We start from the raw sequence: 10,087 nt of genomic DNA on the forward strand, positions 1-10,087 counted from the left end.
CCTGACGACCACCACCTTGACATACCGACACCACTTCACAATGGCGTACAACCAGCAACAGCAACAGCAGTCCCGCTACGGCAACTGCGACTCGTACTTTGTCGAGTCACATGACGATGGTGTCTATGCCATGCGAGCCGAGGCTAGAGAAAGGCACCGAGCCGTATCCAAGATGCAACAACGAGCCATTGCTGAAGAGCTTTCCAGGCTCACAGCCGATGAGTACCAAGAGGATATCATGCAACACATGATGCACATGGAATCACAGACCCTCCCCGATGTAAACTCCATCGACATCCAGACTGAGATCCAGTGGTTCATGCGCCCATATCTCCTTGATTTCCTGGTCGAAGCTCACGCTGCATTCCAGCTCCTCCCCGAGACTCTGTTCCTCGCCGTCAACCTTCTCGATCGCTACTGCTCCCGTCGTGTCGTCTACAAGCGCCACTACCAGCTCGTCGGATGTGCTGCTCTCCTCATTGCTGCTAAGTACGGTGACAAGAAAGATCGTGTACCTACGGTACGGGAACTCAAGTCCATGTGCTGCTCTCTGTATGACGATGAGATGTTCACCCAGATGGAGTGGCACGTGCTACAGACTCTCAACTGGATGATTGGACACACCACAGTCGATGCATTCCTCCAGATTGCCCTGTCCGAGGCCCCATACGATGCCGAGGTTGAGCACTTGACGCTTTACATTGCTGAGATTGCACTTTTCCACAAGGAGTTTGTTTCCACGCGCCCATCAGTCCTCGCACGATCGGCTCTCGCTCTTGCTAGGTGCATCCTTTCGCGACCACAAGCACGCAACACCGACTGGTCTGGTGCCTACGACCCACAAACCGTCATTGGCCTGTCCAACCACCTGTACCAGCCATCCCCTGTGCTCTCTCGCAAGTATGCTTCGATGCATTTGTCAGCCGTGTCTGCTACCGTCGATGAGTTCCTTCAGCGACAGGCACAGATCGCGCGCCGACAAGCAGCTCCGCCAACACCGCCACCCACAGTAGTCATCGACGAGCCCAAGCCTGCCTCGGAAACGTTTGGCCCTCAAACACCTAACAAGAACCCATACGCCTCTGTCATGCAGAACGGATGCCCTACTCCGCCAATCACACCAGAAGGCGAGCAGTTCACATATGGTCACGTTGTCAAGTCACAGCCTGCTTCTCTGTATCCCACCACACCTACGTCGGAGCATGCGCCACCGCAACATCAAGGTCAATACTTCCACAACCAGTATCTCCACCCCCAGCACATGTAAGCAATTACTTGAGCCAGGTAGTGGCTGGTCATCCTCTCTGTCAAAAGCACTTCCACCCTCTTAGGCCTGTCTCGTCATTGTCCAAGAGGGTTGCGTTGTACCAAAAACACTCGTACATGTGCCTCATTGCACGGTAATCCTTTCTAGCATCTCCAAGCGTTTGTTCCCTGTTATTCTGCGATATCAAAGAACACCCCTTTCCTGTTTCAAGCATTTTCTTTTGTTTAGTCCGACCAAAAAAAAATACTGCACCCTCGCCCGCTTCTTGGCCTACTTGCTCTGGTCAGTGGCTTGGTTTGCGGGGCCTAGGTCAAGTCGAGCACCCTTCTTCTTGGACATTGTCTCCATCTAATATGGGTCTTCCGACCTGCACTCACGGCTTGAGGGGAGGAAAAGCGGCTGGAGGGTGAAATTGGAATACAAGCAAGCAAGCACAATCAAGCTCACTCGCAGATTTTGTTTGCTTAAGCGAGCAGAGATACCCTTCTTTTTTTTTCTCAATTGGAATCTTTTTTTCGGGCCCCTTTTTTTGTTCCACGGGTGTCCGACGTTTGTCTTTTTTGCGTGTTTGGTGGGATGGTGAAGAGAGTGCGTGGCATGCTACAAGCATGGTTGACGTCTAGATTGTACTTGACAGCGGGGCTGGAAGCGCTACGAACATCAAATAGCTATAGAAACGGTCGCCCTTCACCACTTGATTCTCCCTACACGCTTCTATTCTGGTATATCCATGTTTATGTGTTTCAGCCTGTGATGGCCCCAGCAAGTTGCGTTGGGCGAGTGGATGCTTTGACGTTATGCGACGCAAAGCTACGTCCACTTGCCACAGGTTTCACAGTCAGCAATGCAACTTGAAGTCTTTAAGATTGCCATGCTCTGCCCATCGAGCAGTCAAGCACTACAATTCACGTCATTTCGATGCATATGTTGGCGAGTATGCCTCTAGTGAGTATTCCAACACACGGCCGCCTGGGCGGGGCCCTTCACTTCACTAACACGCTCAAAGATCTCCATTACAGCAACAAGCACCCCCACGGGAGGAGGCTACCGAATCTTCTCGCCCTACACCGACGACGACACGGCATTTGCAAACAACACGCTCTGTCCGCGATATGCCGAGTGCGATCCGACGTCCGCCCCACCGTCTCCAGCCTCGATTGAATCGCTCGAAATCTTCGACAGCATTCCTTGGCGAAGAGACTACATTGCACTGGACCCGCGTACCAGGGCCAGACACAGCCGACTACGCGCAGGATGGATGCAGAATAAAGTCCGCGCCACAATTGTACTTGTGCTTTTGCTGCTCGCCGTCTTGGCTGCCGGTACCGCGCTAGTCCTATATCTATCTGTTGTGCATGGAAAAAGCAAGTGAGATAGACAGGAAAGGGAACAAGAAAGAGAGAGAGACACACACACAGAGAGAGAAGGGAGGGTGGGCAGGTCATCGGGGAGGGTGTGTGTGTGTGTGTGTGACGCACATACTCCTCCTCCAAGGGGCCCAAACATGAGGCGAACATTTACAGGGTACACACCACCTCCCACCTCCCCCAGGAAAAAAAACATCTCGCAGAACATAGCCTTTTGAGAGATCTTCCCCGGAGGACAATAGTTGGTAGACTCTGAACGATTGCGTATGCCCGCAGTTTCGCATACGGTCACGCTCCTCGTAGCCCACAGGACCACAAACAGTCCCCGAAGCGCGGTTGGCAAACGCAGACGTGGCATGACCTGTTTTCCAAGGACGGACCTGGTAAATTTACATACCTTGAGCAAGTGTATTTTGGGAGTGGAGAAGAGAGAAAGAGAGAGGGGGTTGGGCAATCAAGACAGTTTTGCCCGCAAGGAAGTACCCTTGAGAAGCCTGCGCCCGCCTTCCCCCTAACCCACCACCCCCCAGCCACGACTTGCTATTCGTCTCACCCTCTCCTCTGCGTTCCGCGGGTTTATATCTTACTTGGGAAAGAGGGTAGTAAGCATGACTTTGAGCAAAAGGCAAGTTCAGCGGTTGTGTGGGTCCCGAAAGGGTGTTTGTTCCCTTTGAACGGGGGGGTAGTGTAGCTACACCCTCTTTTTGTTTTGTTCTTTACTTTTTATACTTGGCGGGAGAGATATGGAAATAGTTATACCTAGTAGGAGATTAGTAGCGAAATGCTGATGATCAATAATAATCATAAACATCCCAATGATAATAACCCTTTGTGTTCGTTGAGGTCGTACCAAATAGGGTAGGATTACTGGTTTATTTTTAGGGGGGGACAGAATTGCGTGGTAATTTGTTTGCCCTTAACCTTACCTTAACCCCCGCCCTCCTCCCCTTTACCTGCTTCCGTGGAAGGAAGTGGAAACAAGTTCAGCCCAATGCGTTGGCCGTTGTGTTACTGGGATAATCCCTTCATTCCCGCTTTGCCGCTGTCGGAATCCGGAAATTCCAAGGAACGAAAAATACGTGAGGATTGGTTGGACTGGGACGCCGGTAATAATATCCTTGGTTGGGTTGTTATGCTGCTGGGATTAGTACGGGATCCACCCGGTTTTCCCCTGGGCGATTAGGTGAGGTGGAGTTGGATGGGGTTGCATTGTGTGGCGAGTGGGAAAGGTGTTGATGCTGGTGAGTTACAGAGGATACTTGAGAGGTGCGTTATCGTAATCACGTGGGTGGTGGCTTATCGTGAGGTTTCGCGATAAGGGGAGGGAGGGAAGGGGGGGATGGCTACTATACGCCCAGACACACGAGACAAGCAGTCGTGACGATGCGAGCTGTGGTGTAGATTTTCGCATTGTACGTAATAAATGTCTGAAATTCATAGTCGCAGGGTTCTGCGCACGCCGTCGCCTCCGCTCCGTCGTGCTTCTATTCCCCTATCTACAGTAGTAGGACACAAACGCGCAATATGGCCGTTAGTACTCCTACTCGTTCTTGTCCATCTTTCAGCGGTTTTGTATACGCTTCCGCTCAATCGGGTGATTGAACTTCGTCTGTGTCAGGCGCATTACGAGTTGCGTGATCCATTGGCCATACAGCCTGATGGCTCGATACCAGAGAAGCTGTGTAAAATAGATGATGTACAGCGTCGTCTTGCGTGGTTACAGGGTACTATGGAGACGACGCTTGTTGTTTGTGGTATGTGGGTGCTTATGAAAGTTGTTCTCTTAGATCTCTTTGAGAGGGCGGCTAATCACGATGCTGACACTGTACTCATAGACTTCATCGTAACGATACCGTTCAGCTTCGTTGCTGAGAGATGGGGCGTCAAGATTGTACTATTGTGTAATTTGGTGCCAAGGATCTTTATGAGTGCTTGGGCTATGCTTGTTGGTATGTATTCTCATTACCCTTTCTGCCACATCTCATGTGATTTCGTTCTAAACATTGTGTCAGGAAACTTTCCACATATCCTCCCCACCAACGCCATTATTGCTGGCCCATTCGTAAATGTCCTTGGAGGCGAATGCGTTTTTCAATCCACAATCTTCACGCTAACTTCGGCGTTGGCTAGTGAGTATGTGGAACGGTATGTAAACCATCCAGTCACCATTCTTTTCAAAGATTTCGTAGCACGAGAAACTAATTCACCAAAGAGCATCCTACTTCTCCTACATCAGCTCAACATCCTACATCGTATCCTTTCTTGGACCAACTCTAGCCGCATTCACCATGAGCAATAGCCTCTGGCTCCCCTTCTGGCTTAATATTGCTCTTCTACTCTGCGCCATACCAACTATCAGCTTGCTCCCTTCGATTTCAAAAACACCTACGCTCTCCACGACCCCGGATCCCATTTCTCAAGACCCAGACGAAGAAGCCGGGCCATTACTACAAGGCAGGTCAACTAGCTCAACTAGACACGCTGAGGATTTCGAATCGCACGCTAGCTTCTTACAAAGTATACTGCATGCAACACGCAAAATGAGACGTCTCGTTACTGGCCGCCGCAAATTCCAAGTCCTGCTTTGCTCCTTCTTTCTTACTGCGCTGGCGAGTTCTGATACGAAGCTTCTGGTGCAGTATATTTCCAAGCGGTATGAATGGACTTTTGCACAGGCAGGTTACATGCTCTCCGCCAAAGCACTGGTTAACTTCACGTTACTAGCTATAATTGTACCGCGCATCATCCGGACTTCTATGTCATCCAAGACAGTTCACGGGTCGGAAGTACGGCTTAATATCATAGGTGCAGAAGTTAGCATTGCGGTTTCGGTGGTGGGCGTGCTGTGTGTGGCACTAGCGTCCAGGTTCTGGATGTTGCTTGCTGGTACGTACATGGGATGGTGATGATGGGGTGGAGGTATGCTGACATTCACTGCTAGCTTTGATTGTATATGCTCTTGGCTCTGCGCTGCCGGTTTTTACAATGTCGCTGGTTAAGTCACCTCTTATTGCGCTGGCGCATTCGGATGTCCAGGACTTCAGTATAGTCATGTTGACAAAGACGCTTGGGTCGTTGGTCGGCGCTCCTTTGATGACTGTCCTGTGGGTACAGGCTATAAAGCTTGGGGGTATTGGTGTTGGCCTACCGTACTTTTTCTCTGCTGTAAGTAATATCGTTAATCAGATATACAACATGCTAACTCGTCATGCAGTGTATATATCTTATTGCAGCATTTGTCATTGCACGTTTGCGGACTTAGGGAAATCGATTCGATAACTCGAAATGTACATTCATACTAAGCTTACTTCTCAGTTTCAAGAACTAGAACAACGAGTAGAGCAGCGAGAATCGACATGATCCATGCACTAACGGCAAACGCTCGTTGGACATTAAACTGAAACTGTAACCAAAGGATGGCAAAGAGCAAACTAGCAATGAGGGAAACAACTAATATAGTCAAGAAGATGAGATCGAGGCCATAGTCTTCCTGACAATAGGCACCCCATCCCATAGCGGGCTCCCCAACAAGTATCTGCCCCAGGCGAAGGCTCGACCTTGGGGTGAAGTTCAAGAGAGAAATACCCGAGCTTCTACGTGAAGTGAATGTCAAGGATCTCGTATGCGCTTTCAGGACTGATAATCAAAATGAATTCTAAATGAAAGAAGGGATGTTGTGCCTAAGAAATGACCTTGTTGAAAGGCTTGGCCACCTAAGGCACATGTGTATCCAACTCTCCTCCATAACGATGCCTTCACTCCAACAAACACCCTATGAGAAAGACTATCTCGAAAACCATACCCGATGCCTTGCTTGATGTGCGCCCTCAAGCAGTTGGTGTATCGTTGATCCGCAACCCATTCCCGCAATCCCGCAATTGTGCTTGACGACTAGCTTGGGAACTCTCATTGTATATTACCTGAATTGGTATTCTCAATTCTTCGCGGGAGGATGTCTATTTCCGTCTCTTCTTCAGCCCGATTGTGGTCGGGATGTCTCAATCTGCTCTCGTTCATCTGTGGGCTGGCGATGTCACGTTCCGGGCCCTGTACCTGTCGATTGCTGTACCGTGGGCTGGCAGTGTCACGTTCCGGGCCTTGTACCTGTTGGGCACCGTATTGTTGGCTGGTGAAATTTCGCTCTAAATGCTGTGCATGGTGGGTACCATGCCACGACGGCTCCCGAACCTCCGCCCTATAATCGGCTCCTTGATAAGATGATGAGTCGCGTGATGAGATGAATCGATCGCTAGAGATATCGTGGAACCTGGGTTTCGCTTCTCTAGCATGATTTCCCTGGCTTGGCGGCGCCCTGGCCGGCATGTAGGCATAGTCTGGATGTGAACAACCTTGATTGCAACGGCTAGATTGTAAAAACATTCTTTCGGTTTCGTCACTTGCGTTTCCTACGAAATTACCCGCGGTCGATCCGAAAGTCGAGTCTCCAAGTTCGCCTTCTATGTCGCCTTCCTTGTGGCCGTTGAACATTGAGTTGTAACCCTCTATTTTGGCACCTGTCATCTTGATCTATACTGTTGTCAGTTTTGATATATATCAATCCTAGAGAAAAAAAGCCTTACTCTGAGCCTTTTGGTAGACTGTCCAGCCGGTTGATTCGGATGCGGGTCCATGGATGCGCCAGTTGTATACTCAGCGCTGTGAGATGTACTCTTTCTATTTGACCCTACTATAGGGGTTTCCACACGAATGTTCTTGCAAGATGATTCAACCGTCTGTCGAAGATCCAGGAGGGCTTCTTGATGTTCTTGAGAAATGTATAATTGGAGCAAATTCCTCTTCTTATCAAGTGTCTCGAACGCTGAGCTGATCTTGTCTTGTGACGTGACTGGCGCCCAGTCGATACCAAAGATTCGCTTTGGTTTAAGGAGGTGTAGCACTTGGCATGCGATACCAGATATGGATATCAGAACAGGGAGGACGGGACTGTGGTCGTCGTTGTCGTTGACCTGTTGCTGGCCGAGGCGTTGAATAGTATGAAGTAATAGCCTGATATTTATTGCTTCGTCACGGTAAGTCGAGTTACAGTGAATAAGCTCAGTATAAAGTCTCTGGAGGCTAGTAGCCGATGAGGATAAGTAGACCAGGAGCTGGCTAACGCTTGCTGCACAGCCAACGAGTTCCATATTTGTATTGTATTGAAGACGGGACAGGTTCACGGAAATTTGATGATGAAGGACCATCAGCCAGGCTAAATCAATCAAATAGAAACCGCCACTTGATTTTCGTTGTCCACGTTGAAGAATATGCAGCCACAGCAAGTTGGTGGCTATAAGCGAACCCATGCTAGCCTTTCTATCGCATCAATACACATGCGAAACCAACGTGGCACCACAAGGCCCTCTCAAAATACTACTTTCCGGTGAATTTTGACCTCGGGTATCCTTTCAGAGTGGTCTGCAAGGCAGAAATCAGCATCTTGTGCTATGACTTAGTTTGTGCAGAGCCTTTCGTAGTGTTACACGAAATGCAGCCGCAACGTGACACAGCCTTCCTGCACAACTTTTTTCCAAATATCTAGCAAATAAGATAGATTTACCATGCCCCTCACAGTATTTTAAGCTACAGGGTTTCTCCTATTGTTGTCCATACTAATCAGGTCGGGGTATGTCTCAATGAAAGGATCATTTCGCCCTCATAGCCAGCGTAGTCTGTACCCGTTTCGATATATTTGTGGTTAGCGTGATTGTCACTAAAATTATCCTCGAGGGGGCCTCGTTGTCACTGCTTAAGCGCTGGTCATGTGGCAGATACAACACCTGCAGTCTTAATTGGTAGTCCTTCACCAAGAGATAACACAGGACACACTACCCCTATGTCTTCACCGGAAACATACCCTGTATCATTTGCTGGAGTAACTCTCCGATACTCGGAGTCTGTTTCATAGCCAAGATAGGCTACGTTGACTTAAGGAAATTTGTGATGCCAACGCAGGCCTGCCGTGCTACTTCTCCAGCCCCTCGCCCTCGACTTTCTGCTCCTTCGGTACTCAAACGTATGCAAGGAGGGTACTCAGCCTTATCATATACTTAATCCAATAACATTTACCTTTCAGTGTCACAATACAACATCTCATCTCATCATGGAATTGGAGATGACGCATAATCACATCCCTGGAACGAACCAGATCGGTAACGGTGATATTAGGGGAGATACAGTCCAGAGTAGTACTGCCAATCCGAACAACACGGCCAATACGAGTAGCAGTGCCAATACAAGCAGTAATGCCAACCCGATTAGCAGTGCCAATCCAAGTAGCAGTGCCAACCCGATTAGCAGTGCTAATCCGAGCAGCAATGCCAATCCGAACAACAACTCTCATTTCGAAAACAGAGGGCCACAAGTGGACAACAGGTTCATAGTTGGGGATTCAGATAAAGATCATAAACGACCATGAGTGTTTATGGTGTTTGTCGGGGCAAGTTTAACTGTGATTGGAGTTGTGGCTATCACCTTACCCCTCACACTCATGCATAAGAGCACTGGAGCCTCCACCAACAGCGAATCAGTGAGCACACCAAGTCCAGATCCCAAAACGACCAGCTAACAAGCAAGCAGGAGAATCCCAAGCCTCCCACAAGTTTCCCACTGTCCCCAAGTACCTTGGACGCTCCACCCGAAAAGCCCACCACTCCAGCCTCGTTATACCCTCTTACGTCCGCAATCGCCACCGCACTCTCAAGCATCGCCAGTGTCACCTCTCCAACACCCATACCTTCGCCCTCTCCAACGTCCCAGCCTCTCGCTCCAGCGATCCAGTCTCCCTCCCCGACCCGAAAAGAAGCCATAACGTCCTACGCTGCCTTCCTCACACCCGGCGCCCTTTGCACCGCGGACGCACAATGCTCGCCAAACATCTGCTACACAGAGCCCAACACTGTGACGTACTGCTGTGGGCCAACGATCACGGGGTGCCCCGGGTGGCCGTGTAGCGACCCGGGCCATCGCGACTGCAAAGATCCGTTCAAGTGTGATTTCCAGGCGTTCACTTGTTCGTTGTGATAGATCAAGAGAAAGGGTTAGAATAGGGGATGGGGGTAGATATGCCGATACGACCATATTCTCTTCTTTATTTTGTTTTATTCTTTTTTTTTTCGTTCCAACGAAAGGGGAGGTGGTTCTGAAGAAGCGTATTGTGTGTTTAGCCGATGAGGATACATTTTTACTGTATATATTTTGTATATCATGTAGTCATGTCTGTAAGTAGTTGCCTTGGCATCTTGTACGTAGTAATATAGCCTGATTCTTCGATCACTGTCTATGCTGAAACCAAGTCTCTTCTCAGCAATGCATAACAAGACTCAACAACAAACAAACTAACCAAGAAAGACAAAAACTGGGGTTTATCAGTTTTACTGGAACAAATCATCTTCTTCATTCTTACACACACTACGCAAAAAAACCTCCCGCCGTACAAATATCTCCAGAAGTAACT

The 10,087-nt window shown here is 49.2% G+C and overlaps 5 protein-coding genes across 5 annotated transcripts; 4 read left to right on the top strand and 1 right to left on the bottom strand.

Annotated features, from left to right (window-relative positions):
• Positions 1–40: 40 nt before the first annotated feature.
• Positions 41–1,267, top strand: COCVIDRAFT_92211 (hypothetical protein; the record flags this gene model as incomplete). The annotated part of the gene is made up of 1 exon (XM_014703765.1): positions 41–1,267. One exon carries the CDS (start codon positions 41–43, stop codon positions 1,265–1,267), a length of 1,227 nt encoding a protein of 408 aa, XP_014559251.1.
• Positions 1,268–2,270: 1,003 nt separating this feature from the next.
• Positions 2,271–2,639, top strand: COCVIDRAFT_92525 (hypothetical protein; the record flags this gene model as incomplete). Its single annotated transcript, XM_014703766.1, has 1 exon — positions 2,271–2,639. A coding segment is annotated over one exon (369 nt), but the record flags the coding sequence as incomplete, so codon positions are not given.
• A 1,418-nt stretch (positions 2,640–4,057) lies between these two features.
• Positions 4,058–5,896, top strand: COCVIDRAFT_92226 (hypothetical protein; the record flags this gene model as incomplete). The annotated part of the gene is made up of 6 exons (XM_014703767.1): positions 4,058–4,388; positions 4,470–4,583; positions 4,647–4,779; positions 4,847–5,520; positions 5,576–5,799; positions 5,849–5,896. 6 exons carry the CDS (start codon positions 4,058–4,060, stop codon positions 5,894–5,896), a joined length of 1,524 nt encoding a protein of 507 aa, XP_014559253.1.
• Positions 5,897–6,607: 711 nt separating this feature from the next.
• COCVIDRAFT_13809 (hypothetical protein) lies at positions 6,608–7,937 on the bottom strand (the record flags this gene model as incomplete). Its single annotated transcript, XM_014703689.1, has 3 exons — positions 6,608–6,637; positions 6,688–7,161; positions 7,215–7,937. The coding sequence occupies 3 exons, from the start codon at positions 7,935–7,937 to the stop codon at positions 6,608–6,610; spliced, it is 1,227 nt and encodes a 408-aa protein (XP_014559175.1).
• Positions 7,938–8,734: 797 nt separating this feature from the next.
• On the top strand, positions 8,735–9,654 carry COCVIDRAFT_35530 (hypothetical protein; the record flags this gene model as incomplete). The annotated part of the gene is made up of 3 exons (XM_014703768.1): positions 8,735–8,819; positions 9,093–9,160; positions 9,211–9,654. The coding sequence occupies 3 exons, from the start codon at positions 8,735–8,737 to the stop codon at positions 9,652–9,654; spliced, it is 597 nt and encodes a 198-aa protein (XP_014559254.1).
• Positions 9,655–10,087: the final 433 nt, after the last annotated feature.

This window comes from Bipolaris victoriae (assembly GCF_000527765.1).
Source record: "Bipolaris victoriae FI3 unplaced genomic scaffold scaffold_20, whole genome shotgun sequence".
Lineage (NCBI taxonomy): Eukaryota > Fungi > Ascomycota > Dothideomycetes > Pleosporales > Pleosporaceae > Bipolaris > Bipolaris victoriae.